Genomic DNA, 22,500 nt, shown 5'->3' with positions numbered 1-22,500 from the left:
TGAGGGTTTCATACCACAGGGACTCACACACTGAGGGTTTCATACCACAGGGACTCACACACAGAGGGTTTCATACCACAGGGACTCACACACAGAGGGTTTCATACCACATGGACTCACACACAGAGGGTTTCATACTACACGGACTCACACACAGAGAGTTTCATACCACAGGGACTCACACACAGAGGGTTTCATACCACATGGACTCACACACAGAGGGTTTCATACTACATGGACTCACACACAGAGGGTTTCATACTACAGGGACTCACACACAGAGGGTTTCATACCACAGGGACTCACACACAGAGGGTTTCATACCACATGGACTCACACACAGAGGGTTTCATACCACATGGACTCACACACTGAGGGTTTCATACTACATGGACTCACACACAGAGGGTTTCATACCACAGGGACTCACACACAGAGGGTTTCATACCACAGGGACTCACACACAGAGGGTTTCATACCACATGGACTCACACACTGAGGGTTTCATACTACATGGACTCACACACAGAGGGTTTCATACCACAGGGACTCACACACTGAGGGTTTCATACAACAGGGACTCACACACAGAGGGTTTCATACCACATGGACTCACACACTGAGGGTTTCATACTACATGGACTCACACACAGAGGGTTTCATACCACAGGGACTCACACACTGAGGGTTTCATACCACATGGACTCACACACAGAGGGTTTCATACCACAGGGACTCACACACTGAGGGTTTCATACTACATGGACTCACACACTGAGGGTTTCATACTACATGGACTCACACACAGAGGGTTTCATACTACAGGGACTCACACACAGAGGGTTTCATACCACATGGACTCACATACTGAGGGTTTCATACCTGATCTTCCCCTCCTTTGGTAGCTCATGGCTTGGGTCGTCACACTGCAGCCTCGAGTCTCCCTCCAGCACGTACACACACACACACTCCTGTAAGACAACACACACATCAGAAGTCTCCCTCCAGCACGTACACACACACACACTCCTGTAAGACAACACACACATCAGAAGTCTCCCTCCAGCACGTACACACACACACACTCCTGTAAGACAACACACACATCAGAAGTCTCCCTCCAGCACGTACACACACCCATACTCCTGTAAGACAACACACACATCAGAAGCAAAGGTAGCATGGGGTGCGGGGCCATGGGTGCGACCGCCCCCTGTTCCTACAGATAATAAAACCCATTTTAGAACTATGATATAGCTTATCAAAAACCATAAACCAAAGAAAAAACATGATTTAACACTATATAAATTGGCTAAATGTATTTATAATATGATATTTAATATGATTTCATTAAATACTGAAATTGGTCTGAGCTGGTGTTAATTTTATAAAGTAATGTGCAGTAGAGCTGTGTCTGTTGCTATACCTCCTTCAGTGTCCCCTGGACTGATACCGGTGGCCCCACTGCTGGCTGTCTGCAGCTGGGAGGGACCAGGTTCTTCAAAATGATTACTCATTTATTTATTTAGTGAGTTTGTTAGTTTTAAACTACTTTTGGTATCTTACTAACAGCCTAATTAATTCAGTACCAAATCGCCATAAAAATATTTTGTCCGGAAAATTATTATAAAATAATCCAAAGTTAACCAAGCCTTTTTAACGTTTGTAGTTAATGGCCAAGAGGCTAAAGGCCATTACTGAACATGCAACTAGGCCACTGTAATGAAGCAGCCAATATAAAACAACATTGAAAAAAATTACCTAAAATCCAATTAGCGGGAAAAGTTTGTTCTAAATCGCAACTGATGCCAGCGGGTACATGTGACAGAGGTGGAAATCTAATTGGAATGTAAAGATGCAACAACTAGAATGGGTTGCTAATATTACTAAGGATTTGGCCTTTGGCTTCTGCACAACCATATAAAGTTGATATGAAAACCAATAGAACAGGAGAGAAATGCTGGGTTCAATGGCATATGAGGAAGTCTTGAGAAACATGGATAAAATTCTGACGTGAGACTGTGAGAGGTTGTTGGATATTGCGCTCAAACTAGGCTCTGTATGCGGTGTGCGTGTGATAAATAGCCTAAAACAGGTCTACGTGACAAACTAACCAAAATACACAGTTTAACTCCACAAAATTATGCAAATGAACCTACAGATCGATAAGCATGACTGGGAAAATGTATTTTCGGCAGCTAACCGTTAACATCCCTAGAGATGATGTGTGCTTATGATAGGCCATGTCAGCTATTCATTCTGTTTCATTATTCGGTCAGAAGGGAGAAGCCACACCCCTCTGACACTAGCTCTGCCCCTGTCACTCATACTGAACATACACACCTATATGTAAATGACAATACAATGGTGCAGTTTTGAGGAACGGCTGCTTGACCCCTCCCAAAAAACAACACTACCCAGCAGCCCTGTGTGTACGTACCACGTTGGGCAGTAGCCCCTGTGCGGTTTCTCTGAGAGCATCTCGGAGTGAGCGCACATCAACAACTGCTGCCAGCCGCAGTAAAGCATCCTGGGAAGAAACAGAAACAACAAGAGTTACACACAGAAACAGCAGAATGCTTTATGACACGACACCATCAGTTTATATGAGGGAACAGACACCATCACTTTATTTAGAGGGAACAGAGACACCATCACTTTATTTAGAGGGAACAGAGACACCATACAGTTTATATGAGGGAACAGTAGACACCATCACTTTATTTAGAGGGAACAGAGACACCATCACTTTATTTAGAGGGAACAGAGACACCATACAGTTTATATGAGGGAACAGTAGACACCATCACTTTATTTAGAGGGAACAGAGACACCATACACTTTATTTAGAGGGAACAGAGACACCATCACTTTATTTAGAGGGAACAGAGACACCATACACTTTATTTGAGGGAACAGAGACACCATCACTTTATTTAGAGGGAACAGAGACACCATACAGTTTATATGAGGGAACAGTAGACACCATCACTTTATTTAGAGGGAACAGAGACACCATACAGTTTATATGAGGGAACAGTAGACACCATCACTTTATTTAGAGGGAACAGAGACACCATACAGTTTATATGAGGGAACAGAGACACCATCACTTTATTTAGAGGGAACAGAGACACCATACAGTTTATATGAGGGAACAGAGACACCATACAGTTTATATGAGGGAACAGAGACACCATACAGTTTATATGAGGGAACAGAGACACCATACAGTTTATATGAGGGAACAGTAGACACCATCACTTTATTTAGAGGGAACAGAGACACCATACAGTTTATATAGAGGGAACAGAGACACCATACAGTTTATATGAGGGAACAGAGACACCATACAGTTTATTTAGAGGGAACAGAGACACCATACAGTTTATATGAGGGAACAGAGACACCATACAGTTTATATGAGGGAACAGAGACACCATACAGTTTATATGAGGGAACAGAGACACCATCACTTTATTTAGAGGGAACAGAGACACCATACAGTTTATATAGAGGGAACAGAGACACCATCACTTTATTTAGAGGGAACAGAGACACCATACAGTTTATATGAGGGAACAGAGACACCATACAGTTTATATGAGGGAACAGAGACACCATACAGTTTATATGAGGGAACAGTAGACACCATCACTTTATTTAGAGGGAACAGAGACACCATACAGTTTATATGAGGGAACAGAGACACCATACAGTTTATATAGAGGGAACAGAGACACCATACAGTTTATATAGAGGGAACAGAGACACCATACAGTTTATATGAGGGAACAGAGACACCATACAGTTTATATGAGGGAACAGTAGACACCATACAGTTTATATAGAGGGAACAGTAGACACCATCACTTTATTTAGAGGGAACAGAGACACCATACAGTTTATATGAGGGAACAGAGACACCATACAGTTTATATGAGGGAACAGAGACACCATACAGTTTATATAGAGGGAACAGAGACACCATCACTTTATTTAGAGGGAACAGAGACACCATACAGTTTATATGAGGGAACAGAGACACCATACAGTTTATATGAGGGAACAGAGACACCATACAGTTTATTTAGAGGGAACAGAGACACCATACAGTTTATATGAGGGAACAGACACCATACAGTTTATATGAGGGAACAGAGACACCATACAGTTTATATGAGGGAACAGAGACACCATACAGTTTATATGAGGGAACAGAGACACCATACAGTTTATATGAGGGAACAGTAGACACCATCACTTTATTTAGAGGGAACAGAGACACCATACAGTTTATATGAGGGAACAGACACCATACAGTTTATATGAGGGAACAGAGACACCATACAGTTTATATGAGGGAACAGTGTGTGTGTGTGTGTGTGTGTGTGTGTGTGTGTGTGTGTGTGTGTGTGTGTGTGTGTGTGTGTGTGTGTGTGTGTGTGTGTGTGTGTGTGTGTGTGTGTGTGTGTGTCTGTGTGGGACTGACTTTGAGTGGCACATCCCTTGGAGACACACACACATACACTCACACACAGCTAAGTCAGTGGGTGTATGATTGGCTGAATAACCAGGGGAAATCAATCACCTCGTATCGATCTGCAAAGCGATTGCCACACACTCACACCTAAAACTAAGCAGATTCAACTGGACTGCCCACATACACACATTTGATCTAAAGTTCCATTGACTGTGCTGCTTTTAAAGCGTGGCTGCCCCTCAGCCATGACCTCCATCAGGTTGCCTCATGTTTTAGGGAGAGGGGCTGGGGTTTTAGGGAGAGGGGCTGGGGTTTTAGGGAGAGGGGCTGGGGTTTTAGGGAGAGGGGCTGGGGCTGGGGCTGGGGTTTTAGGGAGAGGGGCTGGGGTTTTAGGGAGAGGGGCTGGGGTTTTAGAGAGAGGGGCTGGGGTTTTAGGGAGAGGGATGAGGAAACATTAAGAACACCTGCTCTTTTCATGACTTAGTCTAACCAGGTGATTCCAGGTGAAACCTATGATCCCTTATTGATGTCACTTGTTAAATCCACTTCAATCAGTATAGACGAAGGGGAGGAGACCGGTTAAAGAAGGATTTTTAAGCCTTGAGACAATTTAGACATGGATTGTGCATGTGTACCATTCAGAGGGTGAATGGCCAAGACAGAAAATGTAAGTGCCTTTGAACGGGGTATGGTACTAGGTGCCAGGTGCACCGGTTTGTGTCAAGAACTGCAACGCTGCTGGGTTTTTCATGCTCAACAGTTTTCCGTGTGTATCAAAAATGTTCCACCACCCAAAGGACATCCAGCCAACTTGACACAACTGTGGGAAGCATTGGAGTCAACATGGCATGGGCTTTCCACACCTTGTAGAGTTCCTGCCCTGATGAACTGAGGCTGTTCTGAGGGCAAAAGGGGGTGCAGCTCAATATTAGGAAGATGCTCCTAATGTTTTGTAAACTCAGTGTAGATGTGAAAGCATAAATAACAAACTCTAATAATCGCTATGACAACATGATATTGTGACAGGTATGGAATGCAACAATAGTGAGTGGATGGCTTCATGTTGAACATACATGACTGTAACTGGTGCAGTGTAGAGGTGAAAGATAAATGACTGTAACTGGTGCAGTGTAGAGGTGAAAGATAAATGACTGTAACTGGTGCAGTGTAGAGGTGAAAGATAAATGACTGTAACTCTGGTGCAGTGTAGAGGTGAAAGATAAATGACTGTAACTGGTGCAGTGTAGAGGTGAAAGATAAATGACTAACTCTGGTGCAGTGTAGAGGTGAAAGATAAATGACTGTAACTGGTGCAGTGTAGAGGTGAAAGATAAATGACTGTAACTGATGCAGTGTAGAGGTGAAAGATAAATGACTAACTCTGGTGCAGTGTAGAGGTGAAAGATAAATGACTGTAACTCTGGTGCAGTGTAGTGGTGAAAGACAAATGACTGTAACTGATGCAGTGTAGAGGTGAAAGATAAATGACTGTAACTCTGGTGCAGTGTAGTGGTGAAAGATAAATGACTGTAACTCTGGTGCAGTGTAGAGGTGAAAGATAAATGACTGTAACTGGTGCAGTGTAGACGTGAAAGATAAATGACTGTAACTGGTGCAGTGTAGAGGTGAAAGATAAATGACTGTAACTGGTGCAGTGTAGAGGTGAAAGATAAATGACTGTAAATGGTGCAGTGTAGAGGTGAAAGATAAATGACTGTACCTGGTGCAGTGTAGAGGTGAAAGATAAATGACCAACTCTGGTGCAGTGTAGAGGTGAAAGATAAATGACTAACTCTGGTGCAGTGTAGAGGTGAAAGATAAATGACTGTAACTCTGGTGCAGTGTAGAGGTGAAAGATAAATGACTGTAACTCTGGTGCAGTGTAGAGGTGAAAGATAAATGACTGTAACTGGTGCAGTGTAGAGGTGAACGATAAATTACTAACTCTGGTGCAGTGTAGAGGTGAAAGATAAATGACTGTAACTGGTGCAGTGTAGAGGTGAAAGATAAATGACTGTAACTGATGCAGTGTAGAGGTGAAAGATAAATGACTGTAACTGGTGCAGTGTAGAGGTGAAAGATAAATGACTGTAACTGATGCAGTGTAGAGGTGAAAGATAAATGACTAACTCTGGTGCAGTGTAGAGGTGAAAGATAAATGACTGTAACTGATGCAGTGTAGAGGTGAAAGATAAATGACTAACTCTGGTGCAGTGTAGAGGTGAAAGATAAATGACTGTAACTGGTGCAGTGTAGAGGTGAAAGATAAATGACTGTAACTGGTGCAGTGTAGAGGTGAAAGATAAATGACTGTAACTGGTGCAGTGTAGAGGTGAAAGATAAATGACTGTAACTGGTGCAGTGTAGAGGTGAAAGATAAATGACCAACTCTGGTGCAGTGTAGAGGTGAAAGATACATGTAGTTCTAAAGTACTAGGGGTCATACTCTACAGCCAGATTAGACAGTAGCGACACATTATTATTCTGTAAAAAGAGAGAGAACGGGGGAGGAAAAGAGCGATGGAGAAAGACAAACACAGATAAAGAGAGAGGGAGGGTGTTTAATTATTCTGATCACTGGCGCCCTTCAAATGTCAGAGCACTCAGTGTGATTAATATAGCTCGATGAGAGGACAACAGGGGAGAGACAGGTAAGGGGAGAGGGAGAGGGCGAACGGGAAGGATGGAACGAAGGAGGGAGGGGAAAGAGAGAGAGGGATTCGAGAGGGGAGGTAGAGATGGTTAAATAAGGTAGGTAAAGAAGGAGGGGAGAAAAAGAGAAGAGGTGAGAGAGGAGAAGGGAGAGAGGGAAAGAAGAGTCAGTTGGTCTGGAGGCTCAGAACACCTGCTCTACAAATCACTACTCCAACCAAATGATAAAACACTAATTCCACCTGCTTCCCTATTGTAGTGTGTGAATAGTGCACATCCGTACGCATCAAATCACATTTTATTTGTTACATTCTTTGTAAACAACAGGTGTAGACTAACAGTGAAATGCTTGAAGTGCATGTCAATCAATCAAATGTATTTATCAAGCCCTTTTTACATCAGCAGATGTCACAAAGTGTTTATACAGAGACCCAGCCTAAAACCCCAAACAGAAAGCAATGCAGGTGTAGTAGCACGGTGGCTAGAAGAAAAACTCCCTAGAAAGGCAGGAACCTAGGAAAAAACCTTGAGAGGAACCAGGCTCTGAGGCATGGCCAGTTGTAACGAGTGCGCTGAGAGTCGGGAAGCAAGTTCAGGGAGTGAGTGTTTTAATAAATAAAATAAACAAGGAACAGGAAATACAAACAATGCACCGACATGAAAACAGAGTCAATAACACCTAAGGAAAGAACCAAGGGGACTGACAGATATAGGGAAGATAATCAAGGAGGAGTCCAGGTGAGTGTCATGAGGCGCTGGTGCGTGAGACAATGGTGACAGGTGTGCAGGATAACCAGCAACCTGATGACCTAGAGGCTGGAGAGGGAGCACACGTGACACCAGTCCTCTTCTGGCTGTGCTGGGTGGAGATTATAACAGTGCATGGCCAAGATGTTCAAACGTTCAGAGATGACCAGCAGGGTCAAATAATAATAATCACAGTGGTTGTAGAGGGTGCAACAGGTCAGCACCTCAGGAGTAAATGTCAGTTGGCTTTTCATAGTCAAGCATTCAGAGTTCGAGACAGCAGGTGTGGTAGAGGAAAGGAGTAGAAAACAGCAGGTCTGGGATAAGGTAGCACATCCAGTGAACATAGTCGCAGGCAGAACAGTTGAAACTGGAGAAGCAGCACAACCAGGTGGACTGGGGACAGCAAGGAGTCGTCAGGCCATGTAGTCCTGAGGCATGATCCTAGGGCTCATGATCCTAGTCCTGAGGCATAATCCTAGGTTGAGACAGGAAGGGTCGGGAGACACTGTGGCCCAGTCCGACGATACCCCCGGACAGGGCCAACCAGGCAGGATATAAAGACTTAAAAGTCGAGACAGAGTCTACGTTTCTCACATGGATAGGCAGACAATTCATTAAAAACGGAGCTCTATAGGAGAAAGCCCTGCCTCTAGCTGTTTGCTTAGAAATTCTAGGGACAATAAGGAGGCCTGTGTCTTGTGACCGTAGCATACGTGTAGGTATGTAGGTATGTAGGTATGTACGGCAGGGTCCAGAGGGAGACCAAAAGAGAGATCAGGGTCCAGAGTAACGCCGAGGTCCATCACAGTTTTATTTGAGACAACTGTACATCCATCAAGATTAATTGTCAGATCCAACAGAATATCTCTTTGTTTCTTGGGAGTTTAAAAGTAAAACATTTGCCACCATCCACTTCCTTATGTCTGAATCACAGGCTTCCAGGGTGGAAATATTGGGGATTCACCATGTTTCATGGAAATGTACAGCTGTGTATCGTCCGCATAGCAGTGTAAGTTAACATTATGTTTCCGAATGACATCACCAAGAGGTAAAATATATAGTTAAAACAATAGTGGTCCTAAAACGGAACCTTGAGGAACACAGTTGATTTGTCAGAGGGCAAACCATCCACAGAGACGAACTGATATCTTTCCGACAGATAAAATCTAAACCAGGCAAGAACTTGTCCATGTAGATAAATTAGGGTTTTCAATCTCTCCAAAATAATGTGGTGCTCGATGGTGTCAAAAGCAGCTCTAAGGTCTAGGTGCACGAGGACAGATGCGGAACCTTGGTCTGACACCAATGAAAGGTCATTTACCACCTCCACGAGTCTCAGTGCTATGATGGGGTCTAAAACCAGACTGAAGCGTTTCGTATACATTATTTCTCTTCAGGAAGGCAGTGAGTTGCTGTGCAACTTCTTTTTCTAAAATGTTTCAGAGGAATGGGAGATTCGAGATATGCCAATCGTTTTTTACATTTCTGGGTCAAGGATTCCCTTTTTCAAGAGAGGCTTTATTACTGCCACATTTAGTGAGTTTGGTACACATCCGGTGGATAGGGAGTCATTTATTATGTTGAACATAGGAGGGCCAAGCACAGGAAGCAGCTCTTTCTGTAGTTTAGTTGGAAAATGGTCCAGTATGCAGCTTGAAGGTTTAGAGGCCATGACTATTTTCATGAATGTGTCAAGAGATATAGATTAAAAAACTTGAGTGCCTCCATTGATCCTAGGTCCTGGCAGTGTTGTGCAGACTCAGGACAACTGAGCTTTGGAGGAATACACCGATTCAAAGGAGTCCATAATTTTGTTTATCATGATCATGATCTTTTCATCGTAGAAGTTCATGAATTCATCACTGCTGAAGTGGAAGCCATCCTCTCTTGGGGAATGCTGCTTTTTAGTTAGCTTTGCGATAGTATCAAAAATACATTTTGGATTGTTCTTATTCTCCTCAATTAGGTTGGAAAAATAGGATGATCGAGCAGCTATGAGGGCTCTTCGATATTGCACTGTACTGTCTTTCCAAGCTAGTCGGAAGACTTCCAGTTTGGTGGAGCGCCACTTCCGTTCCAATTGTCTGGTAGCTTTCTTTGGAGCTCGAGTGTTTTCTGTATACCAGGGAGCTAGTTTCTTGTGACAAATGTTTTTTTGTTTTTAGGGGTGCGACTGCATCTCGGGTATTACGCAAGGCTACATTTAGTTCCTCAGTTAGGTGGTTAACTGATTTTTGTACTCCATGTCCTTGGGTAGGTGGAGGGAGTCTGGAAGGGCATCTAGGAATCTCTGGGTTGTCCGAGAATTTATAGCACGGCTTTTGATGATCTTTGGTTGGGGTCTAAGCAGATTATTTGTTGCAATTGCAAACGTAATAAAATGGTGGTCCAATAGTCCAGGATTATGAAGATTTTTTTTTAGATTCAAAATATTTATTCCACCGGACAAAACTAGGTCCAGGATATGACTGTGGCAGTGAGTAGGTCTGGAGACATGTTGGACAAAACCCACTGAGTCGAAAACCTTTTGGAGTGGGTCTGTGGACTTTTCCATGTGAATATTAAAGTCACCAAAAATTGGAATATTAACTGCCATGACTACAAGGTCTGATAGGAATTCAGGGAACTCAGTGAGGAACGCTGTATACGACCCAGAAGGCCTGTAAACAGTAGCTATAAAAAGTGATTGAGTAGGCTGCATAGATTTCATGACTAGAAGCTGAAAAGACGAAATTGCAGTCATTGTTTTAATGAATGTCAGCAACACCTCCGCCTTAGTGGGATGCGCGGGGGATATGGTCACTAAGTGTAACCAGGAGGTGAGGCCTCATTTAACACAGTAAATTCATCAGGCTTAAGCCATGTTTCAGTCAGGCCAATCACATCAAGGCTATGATCAGTGATTAGTTCATTGACTATAACTGCCTTGGAAGTGAGGGATCTAACATTAAGTAGCCCTATTTTGAGATGTGAGGTATCACAATCTCTTTCAATAATGGTAGGAATGGAGGAGGTCTTTATTCCAGTGAGATTGCTAAGGCGAACACTGCCATGTTTAGTTTTGCCCGACCTAGATCGAGGCACAGACACGGTCTCAATGAGGATTGCTGAGCTGTCTACACTGATAATGCTAGTGGTAGACTCCACTAAACTGGCAGGCTGGCTAACAGCCTGCTGCCTGGTCTGCACCCTATCTCATTGTGGAGCTAGAGGAGTTAGAGCCCTGTCTATGTTCATAGATAAGATGAGAGCACCCTTCCAGCTAGGATGGAGTTTGTCACACCTCAGCATCCCAGGCTTGGTCCTGTTTGTGGATGAGTCACAGAAAGAGGGCCAATTATATTCAAATTCTATATTTTGGGAGGGGCAGGTTCCAACCAGCAATTGAGGTCGCGAGACTCTGCTGTAGAGCTCATCACTTCCCCTAACAGCAGTATGTGTGTGTTGGGGAGAAAGAGAAGAAGCTGAGTATATCCATAAATTATACTACTTTTAAGCTGGATTTTAGTTGTCCCACAATGAACCAGGAGTCTGCCATGCTGCCATTTCAGATTACCCAAAACTCTGAGCGTTTAACATTAAAGATGTATTGTGTGCGTGCGTGCGTGTGTGTGTGCGTTAGTGCTGAGCGATGAATGCTTTTTGAGGTCGGTTCGATTCGATTATTAAAAAATATTCACCGTTTTTGATTTCGGTTTCAAATTTTTCTGCCTAAGTATGCTGCAGAGCTGTTTGACAAAATACTTTCACTTGTTTCAGAAACTGTCTCTGTCCCTCTTGTCGTTGTGTTGTGTACATTCCTCTTTCGAGCAGTCTGTGTGGTCTGTGTGTATCTAACCTAACGTATCAGGCGTAAAAGTGTATACGTACAGAGATCTGTATATAATGACGAGACGCTCATGTCTCCGCCCTAACAATGGGAGTCGGGCCAATGGCGGGAAGGCAGGCAACAAGTTTAGCACAAAAATAAGCCCACAGAAACGCAATTAGTGTCACGTCCTGACCAGTATAGGGGTTATTTGTTTTTGTAGTTTGGTCAGGACGTGGCAGGGGGTGTTTGGTTTGTGTGGTTCGGGGTGTGTGTCTATGTAGAGGGGTGTTTGATTTATGTATTCCGGGGTTTTTGGGCACTGTTCTATGTTCGTGTATTTCTATGTTCTGTCTAGTCTAGTCTATTTCTATGTTTAGTTTATTGGGGTTGGACCTTCAATTGGAAGCAGCTGGTTATCGTTGCTTCTGATTGAAGGTCCTATAATTAGGAATTTGTTTTCATGTTTTTTTTGTGGGAGATCGTGCTGTGTATAGCTTTGTGCCTTACTGGCCTGTTATTCGTCGTTGTGTTTTTTTTGTGTATGTGTTTGTTTTGGTTTACCTTCTTTGTCCTTAATAAAAAGAAGATGAGTGCACATATTCCTGCTGCGTTTTGGTCATCTCTACCCAACGACAACCGTGACAGAATCTCCCACCAAACACGGACCAAGCAGCGGAGGAAGGAGCAACAGGTGGACTGTCGGGAGTTTTGGACCTGGGAGGAGATCCTGGCCGGAGAGGGTCCATGGAGGATGTCTGGTGAGGACTGGGAACGCTACTGGGGAACACGGCTGGCTAGGAAGCCGGAGAGGCAGCCCCAAGATTTTTTTGGGGGGGGGCAAACGGGTAGTTTGGCTAGGCCAGGCAGTAGACCTAAGCCAGCTCCCTGTGCTTTTTATGGGGAATGTATGGAGTGGAGAGCGCCGAGGTATGCGGAAGTGCGCACGATCTCGCCCATACGCACGCATAGTCCGGTGCGAGTGATCCCAGCCCCTCGCAATTGCCGTGCTAGAGTGGGCATCCAGCCTGGAAGGAGGATGCCTGCGCAGCGCATCTGGCCACCAGTGCGCCTCCTAGGCCCAGGCTACCCTACGCCTGCTCTACGCACGGCGACCATCAGGCCCCTGCACAGCCCAGTTCGCCCTGTGCCAGCACTTCGCTCGTGCAGGGCTACAAGTTCCATCCAGCCAGGACGGGTTGTGCAGGAGGTGCGATCGAGACCACCAGTGCGCCTCCACGGCCCGGTATATCCAGTACCAGCACCACGCACCAGGCCTCCAGTGCATCAGCCCAGTCCCGAGCTTCCGACGACAGCTACTACCGTACAGTGGTGTCCAAGACAGTGCCCCGTCCAGCCCACGTGTCCGGCGACAGTGCCCAGTCCCGAGCTTCCGACGACAGTACTCCGTCCAGAGTGTCCGAAGACAGTGCCCCGTCCAGAGTGTCCGACGACAGTGCCCCGTCCAGAGTGTCCGACGACAGTGCCCCGTCCAGAGTGTCCGGCGACAGTGCCCCGTCCAGAGTGTCCGACGACAGTGCCCCGTCCAGAGTGTCCGGCGACAGTGCCCCGTCCAGAGTGTCCGGCGACAGTGCCCCGTCCAGAGTGTCCGGCGACAGTGCCCCGTCCAGAGTGTCCAGCGACAGTGTATAGTCCGGAACCGAGTGAGACGGCCTCCAGTCCGGAACCGAGTGAGACGGCCTCCAGTCCGGAACCGATTGAGACGGCCTACAGTCCGGAACCGATTGAGACGGCCTACAGTCCGGAACCGAGTGAGTCTGCCTACAGTCCGGAACCGAGTGAGATGGCCTACAGTCCGGAACTGAGTGAGACTGCCTACAGTCAGGAACCGAGTGAGTCTGCCTACAGTCCGGAACCGAGTGAGTCTGCCTACAGTCCGGAACCGAGTGAGTCTGCCTGCAGTCCGGAGCTCCCGGAGTCAGCCTACAGTCTGGAGCTCCCAGAGGACAGTCCAGGGTCTGTAGTGACTGGCCTTCGGCAAAGGTTTTCAGTGGGGGTGGACTGGTCAGGGAGGGGACTAAGACCTGAGCCACCTCCACTGTAGGAGGTTTGGGGAGGGGGGGTGTATGCACGAGTGCCGTCGGTGACGGCAGCCACCCTCCCTTCCCTCCCTTTAGTTTAGGGGATTTATTTTTATTTTTGTTTTGGGGTGATTTTTGTTTTATTTGTGTGAGGTGCATCCAGGGTATGCACCTTTGGGGGGGGGTACTGTCACGTCCTGACCAGTATAGGGGTTATTTGTTTTTGTAGTTTGGTCAGGACGTGGCAGGGGGTGTTTGGTTTGTGTGGTTCGGGGTGTGTGTCTATGTAGAGGGGTGTTTGATTTATGTATTCCGGGGTTTTTGGGCACTGTTCTATGTTCGTGTATTTCTATGTTCTGTCTAGTCTAGTCTATTTCTATGTTTAGTTTATTGGGGTTGGACCTTCAATTGGAAGCAGCTGGTTATCGTTGCTTCTGATTGAAGGTCCTATAATTAGGAATTTGTTTTCATGTTTTTTTTGTGGGAGATTGTGCTGTGTATAGCTTTGTGCCTTACTGGCCTGTTATTCGTCGTTGTGTTTTTTTTGTGTATGTGTTTGTTTTGGTTTACCTTCTTTGTCCTTAATAAAAAGAAGATGAGTTCACATATTCCTGCTGCGTTTTGGTCATCTCTACCCTATGACAACCGTGACAGTTAGCTTATTTTGGATGGATTTTGGCAAGAATGAAACCTCTCGCTTCGCCTTTTCCTCTCTGATCCGTCTTTGTCCGAAAAAAACAGGTGCAATGGCTTATGGTCATTGTAGTTAATTACCATGTTTCTTGCGCTGAACTAGGTTAATGAAAACTACAACTTCCTCCAGCCCTGCGTCCCACATAGTTCTTGACTTCTGTTGTGAACTATTTAATTTCTCTCTAAAGAAATACTGCATTGGGCTGTCAAAAAACCAGAACTAAATGGAATTCAAGTATTTGAACCGAAGTCGGATAATTAGTTGTGTAATAACTGAAAATATGAAATGTTGGTTAATCGCTCAGTACTAGTGTGCGTACATGCGTGCATGGGCATTACTATAGCAGATGGAACTATAGCAGGTTCATGATGAGGAAAGATGCAATAGAAATATGAAAACCTAGAGCAGCTACCTGACAATAGAAATATGAAAACATAGAGCAGCTACCTGACAATAGAAATATGAAAACCTAGAGCAGCTAACAGACAATAGAAATATGAAAACCTAGAGCAGCTACCTGACAATAGAAATATGAAAACCTAGAGCAGCTAACGGACAATAGAAATATGAAAACCTAGAGCAGCTACTGGACAATAGAAATATGAAAGCCGAGAGCAGCTACCTGACAATAGAAATATGAAAACCTAGAGCAGCAACCTGACAATAGAAATATGAAAACCTAGAGCAGCTACCTGACAATAGAAATATGAAAACCTAGAGCAGCTACCTGACAATAGAAATATGAAAACCTAGAGCAGCTAACGGACAATAGAAATATGAAAACCTAGAGCAGCTACCTGACAATAGAAATATGAAAACCTAGAGCAGCTACCTGACAATAGAAATATGTAAACCTAGAGCAGCTACCTGACATTTACTGAGCCATATGTTCTGCTAACCCCCTCCCCCGAAGTAAATACACACACCGTCATGCGCACACACACAATGATACACACACACATACACACACACACACACACACACACACACACAATGATACACACACCGTCATGCGCACACACACACAATGGCGCGCACACACATACACACACACATAGACTCATATTTCTCTCTCACATGCACACACACACACACATCTGTAAATATATTGACACACGCATGCACATATTTACACTAACTGTAGGCTGCTGTAACTCTGGGAGACAGACACAGGAACAGGTTATGTATTGACAGGCATGTTGGGACTATACGCAGGGAGGGAGGGAGGGAGGGTCAGTTCTATAGCTACAGTACAGCATGTCTCCCCCAGGCACCAGGCTCTGAGCAGCTTATTACATATGATTAAATAGGATTAGATATGATGAAATATGATCACTCAATCAACCTGTAAGAAACCCTCTGTAATGAACCTGGATCTGTGCCAGCCTGTGAGTGTGTGTGTGTGTGTGTGTGTGTGTGTGTGTGTGTGTGTGTGTGTGTGTGTGTGTGTGTGTGTGTGTGTGTGTGTGTGTGTGTGTGTGTGTGTTGCTTGAGAAGGCTCTCTATGTCTGGAGATCTTAATGAACCTTGTACATTCCCCACCGTAACTCTCCCTCACCCAGAACCTTGTCATTACCATAACCCCTGCATTACCATAACCCCCTCTTTACCATAACACCCACATTACCATAACACCCTCATTACCATACCACCATCATTACCATAACACCTGTATTACCATAACACCATCGTTACCATAACACCATCATTACCATAACACCCCCATTACCATATCACCCCATTACCATACCACCATCATTACCATACCACCCGCATTACCATAACACCATCATTACCATAACACCCTCATTACCATAACACCCTCATTACCATAACACCCATATTACCATAACACCATCATTACCATACCACCATCATTACCATAATACCGGCATTACCATAACACCATCATTACCATAACACCATCATTACCATAATACCTGCATTTCCATAACACCATCATTACCATAACACCATCATTACCATAACACCCGCATTACCATAACACCCTCATTACCATACCACCATCATTACCATAACACCCGCATTACCATAACACCATCATTTCCATAACACCATCATTTCCATAACACCATCATTACCATAACACCATCATTTCCATAGCACCATCATTACCATAACACCCTCATTACCATAACACCCTCATTACCATACCACCCTCATTACCACAACACCCCCATTACCATAACACCCCATTACCATACCACCATCATTACCATAACACCCTCATTACCATAACACCATCATTACCATAACACCATCATTTCCATAACACCATCATTACCATAACACCCTCATTACCATAACACCATCATTACCATAACACCATCATTTCCATAACACCATCATTACCATAACACCCGCATTACCATAACACCCTCATTAACTTTACCATAACACCATCATTACCATAACACCATCATTACCATAACACCCTCATTACCATACCACCCTCATTACCACAACACCCCCATTACCATAACACCCCATTACCATACCACCATCATTACCATAACACCCTCATTACCATAACACCATCATTACCATAACACCATCATTTCCATAACACCATCATTTCCATAACACCATCATTACCGTAACACCCTCATTACCATAACACCATCATTACCATAACACCATCATTTCCATAACACCATCATTACCATAACACCCGCATTACCATAACACCCTCATTAACATAACATTCTCATTACCATAACACCATCATTACCATAACACCCTCATTACCATAACACCATCATTACCATAACACCCATATTACCATAACACCATCATTACCATAACACCATCATTACCATAATACCTGCATTACCATACCACCATAATTACCATAACACCATCATTACCATAATACCTGCATTACCATAACACCATCATTACCATAACACCATCATTACCACCACACCCCCATTACCATAACACCCCCATTACCATACCACCATCATTACCATAACACCCTCATTACCATAACACCCTCATTACCATTACTCCCTCATTACCATACCACCATCATTACTTAACACCACCATTACCATAGTACACGCATTACCATAACACCATCATTACCATAATACCCACATTACCATAACACCATCATTACATAACACCATCATCACCATAACAACCGTATTACCATAACACCATCATTACCATAATACCATCATTACCATACCATCCTCACTACCATAACACCATCATTACCATAATACCCTCATTACCATAACACCATCATTACCACACCACCTGCATTACCATAATACCCTCATTACCATAACACCATCATTACCACACCACCTGCATTACCATAACACCCGTATTACCATAACACCATCATTACCATAATACCCTCATTACCATACCACCATCATTACCATACCACCTGCATTACCATAACACCATCATTACCATAACACCATCATTACCATAATACCCTCATTACCATAACACCATCATTACCATACCACCTGCATTACCATAACACTCTCTTTACCATAATTCTGTCATTCCACAGGGAAAGAAATGTCAGGTGCATTTAAGGGAACGGAGTAAACTCTCTTTCTTTCTTTCAACACATAAACACACACAAATAAAAAGGTACATTGAGCAGAGTGGGCTGGTTGGTGAAGCTGTGGTCCTGGCTGTTATTCCAACAGAGCCATATCTCCAGTAGCACACAAACACTGGAGACACATGCACTGTAGAATACAGCCAGACCTGAGAGACCAGTGACACACACACTCACGTACAAACACACACACACACTAGTGACGTGGAGGTTGACACAGTCCCCGCAGTTATATCCACGGGGTGGATGGATTTAGGGTCATTCAATATTGTGTGGCTAAAGGGCGGGTGGGTGGCGGGCCGGTTGAATAAAGAAAACAATACCTTAAAAAATCCATACATTTTATTATTTTGTGTCATTTATAAAAACTAAGCAAAAAAAGAAATGTCTTCTCACTGTCAACTAAGTTCATTTTCAGCAAACTTAACATGTAAATATTTGTATGAACATAAGATTCAACAACTGAGACATAAACTGAACAAGTTCCACAGACATGTGACTAACAGAAATTGAATAATGTGTCCCTGAACAAAGGAGGGGGGGGGGTCAAAATCAAAAGTAACAGTCAGTATCTGGTGTGGCCACCAGCTGCATTAAGTACAGCAGTGCATCTCCTCCTCATGGACTGCACCAGATTTGCCAGTTCTTGCTGTGAGATGTTACCCCACTCTTCCACCTAAGGCACCTGAAAGTTCCTGGACATTTCTGGGAGGAATGGCCGTAGCATTCACCCTCCAATCCAACAGGTCCCAGACGTGCTCAATGGGATTGAGATCCTGGCTCTTCGCTGGCCATGGCAGAACACTGACATTCCTGTCTTGCAGGAAATCACGCACAGAATGGGCAGTATAGCTGGTGGCATTGTTATGCTGGAGGGTCATGTCAGGAGGAGCCTGCAGGAAGGGTACCACATGAGGTAGGAGGATGTCTTCCCTGTAACACACAGCATTGAGATTGCCTGCAATGACAACAAGCTCAGTCCAATGATGCTGTGACACACCACCCCAGACCATGACGGAGCCTCCACCTCCAAATCGATCCCGCTCCAGAGTACAGGCCTCGGTGTAACGCTCATTCCTTCGACGATAAACGCAAATCCGACCATCACCCCTGGTGAGACAAAACCGCGACTCATCAGTGAAGAGCACTTTTTGCCAGTCCTGTCTGGTCCAGCGACGGTGGGTTTGTGCCCATAGGCGACGTTGTTGCCGGTGATGTCTGGTGAGGACCTGCCTTACAACAGGCCTACAAGCCCTCAGTCCAGCCTCTCTCAACAGTTTTTAAACCCTTTACAATGAAGATCTGTGAAGTTATTTGGATTTTTACGAATTATCTTTGAAGGAGAGGGTCCTGAAAAAGGGAAGTTTCTTTTTTTGCTGAGTTTAGTCTACATTGAGGTTTTTCTTTCATTATTTTAGGCTATGTGGTATTATTGCATACAGTGCATTCAGAAAGTATTCAGACCCCTTGACTTTTTCCACATTTTGTTTTACTTTACAGGCTTATTCTAAAATGGATTACGTAGTTTTTTCCCCCTCATCAATCTAAACACACTACCTAATAATGACCAGGTTCAAGTCCGGGCTCTGGCTGGGCCACTCAAGGACATTCAGAGACTTGTCCCGAAGCCACTCTTGCGTTGTCTTGGCTGTGTGCTTAGGGTTGTTGCCCTGTTGGAAGGTGAACTTTCACCCCAGTCTGAGGTCCTGAGCAGGTTTTCATCAAGGATCTCTTGTTCATCTTTCCCTTGATCCTGACTACTCTCCCAGTCCCTACCGCTGAAAAACATCCCCACAGCATAATACTGCCACCAACATGCTTCACTGTAGGGATGGTACCAGGTTTCCTTTTTCTCGCTTTGTCATTATGGATTATTTTATTTTTATTTTATTTAATCCATTTTAGAATAAGGCTGTAACGTAACAAAATTTGGAAAAGTCAAGAGGTTTGAATACTTTCCGAATGCACTGTAATCCTAAACTTTCGTGCTTAACTGTGCGCAGCCAAATATCCTACACAACCAATCGCCAAATAATGCTTTTGGCAACAGGCAGAAAACGTTAACATCAATCAACGGAGGCAAAATGGACAATGTCGAAGTTTAATTCAATAAGACAAAAGCTGCAAAAGGAGAGTTGAAAATAAAAAAAGGGAGGGCCAGAAAAGCTGTTTAGTAAAGACTTGTTGAAGTAGTAAAAGAGGATGATAGTAGTACCGGACTTCGTTATGTGTGATCATGTGAGGCGCTATACAAACGATTAGTCACAAGACAGACTTCAAATAGGCCAATGGCATGTCACGGGAACTGTAGCCTACTGTTTAGAGATCATGTGTTGTTTGGATGGGTTCAATGGAAATTGAAATCTGGACGACTAACCAGAATAACCTACAGTTTTTTGGCAAACTCCAAAGTCCTCTGATCATACTAGTCCCGTGCGAATCGACATCCCTGTGTTTGGAGAGAAATATCTGAGTTTTACAGGTGTTGCTCACCGTTTGAGCAATAAAACAATAACTGATTGGATAAATTTAACAAAGTGCTGAGCATAGCCTATATATGAAGGGCCTACATGTATGAACTTCCACAGTGAATGCTTTTGTTTATATGTTTTGTGCGAATTAATTTAACATCGCCAAATGCATCTTAAAAAAATATTGCACCTATTTAATGCAACCCTTGCCGTTAATAGATCACAAAACAGCAGACAAATGTTAAATGTTTGAAACAAATTATCTTTCTCACCCACAGCCTAAAAACGCATATCAATTGCAAGTTCACTGTTTAGCTCACATCTGAATGCTGGGGGGCATTTAGGAATCTTCTAAAATATCCTAATGACACACTTCCTCAATTAAAATATTATGGCAGCACTATACCAAAGATGGTTTGGTATGGTTTAGAAACTTGGGAACCACTCGAGTAATCAGTGTAGCCTGTCATCGCCTGGACTTGTTGAAATATCTTCACACCTAGAAAAAACCCTCCAGGCTTACATCATAACGGAGTATATATATGCGAATATGGCTATAACATTAGTAATAACTCCTGCAGAATTAAGCATTTTTTACAGTAAAATTTGGGAACAGGAGTAGAGAAATCTGATTTATTTCGTTCTGCGTCTTGAGGGAATTAAATGCTGTTACATACGATCTGTAGAGGTGTTGTCTTCTTCATGAAATCATCATAAAAACGCATTTCAACCACAGAAAATCTGCATCCAAGCCGAACTGCAATCTTATCAGAAACGCGCTGAGTCGTTTTTACAACTTTATTTTTCCTTACAACCGGTCAAACTGATGTCATTTGGACATTTTGCACAGAAAATCTTTCCCTTTTGTTGTTGCTTTATTGTATTTTCTCCCCGGTTCCTAAACGTCTTTGCTCCGGGAAAGATGACACAGAAAACTTTACAGATGTCAACTAGATTGAAGCATTCATTCTACTATTTACATTATTTTGTTGAGCAAGGGTTTATTTAGTCTACTAGGGCAACATAGCATTTTCACATTTACATGTTAGTCATTTATCAGATGCTCTAATCAAGAGCGATTTACAACAGTAAGTACATACATTTTAATATAATGACATTTCGTGTAATGACAAAAGATAAACGGCATGTATCTAATTATAGACACGTTGACTTACAAATAGCCTACCAACCAAAATGTTGGAAATTATAAACAGAAACATACAGTTGAAGTCAGAAGTTTACATACACTTAGGTTGGAGTCATTAAAACTCATTTTCAAACCACTCCACAAATTTCTTGTTAACAAACTATAATTTTGGCAAGTCGGTTAGGACATCTACTTTGTGCATGACACAAGTCATTTTACAAACAGATTATTTCACTTATAATTTGCTGTATCACAATTCCAGTGGGTTGACTGTGCCTTTAAACAGCTTGGAAAATTCCAGAAAATTATGTCATGGCTTTAGAAGCTTCTGATAGGCTAATTGACATCATTTGAGTCAATTGGAGGTGTACCTGTGGATGTATTTCAAGGCCTACCTTCAAACTCAGTGCCTCTTTGCTTGACATCATGGGAAAATCAAAAGAAATCAGCCAAGACCTCAGAAAAAAATTGTAGACCTCCACAAGTCTGATTCATCCTTGGGAGCAATTTCCAAATGCCTGAAGGTACCACGTTCATCTGTACAAATAATAGTGCGCAAGTTTAAACACCATGGGACGACGCAGCCATCATACCGCTCAAGAAGGAGACGCGTTCTGTCTCCTAGAGATGAACGTACTTTGGTGCGAAAAGTTCAAATCAATCCCAGAATAACAGCAAAGGATCTTGTGAAGATGCTTGAGGAAACAAGTTCAAAAGTATCAATATCCACAGTAAAACAAGTCCTATACCGACATAACCTGAAAGGCCGCTCAGCAAGGAAGAAGCCACTGCTCCAAAACCGCCATAAAAAAAGCCAGACTACGGTTTGCAACTGCACATGGGGAC

General features: G+C 43.6%; 1 protein-coding gene across 4 annotated transcripts in view; it reads right to left on the bottom strand.

Annotated features, from left to right (window-relative positions):
- Positions 1 to 22,500, bottom strand: part of LOC106581426 (cGMP-dependent 3',5'-cyclic phosphodiesterase) — a 294,095-nt gene that overhangs the window by 82,532 nt on the left and 189,063 nt on the right. For all 4 annotated transcript variants that reach the window (XM_045704010.1, XM_045704013.1, XM_045704012.1 and 1 more), the window contains 2 exons: positions 2,441 to 2,530; positions 883 to 971 (listed from right to left, as the gene is read on the bottom strand). In XM_045704010.1, the coding sequence (XP_045559966.1) occupies positions 883 to 971; positions 2,441 to 2,530 (179 nt within the window). The remainder of the gene's footprint in view (positions 1 to 882; positions 972 to 2,440; positions 2,531 to 22,500) is intronic.

Source organism: Salmo salar, chromosome ssa20, assembly GCF_905237065.1.
Source record: "Salmo salar chromosome ssa20, Ssal_v3.1, whole genome shotgun sequence".
NCBI lineage: Eukaryota > Metazoa > Chordata > Actinopteri > Salmoniformes > Salmonidae > Salmo > Salmo salar.
This window is presented reverse-complemented; position numbering and strand designations above follow the sequence as displayed.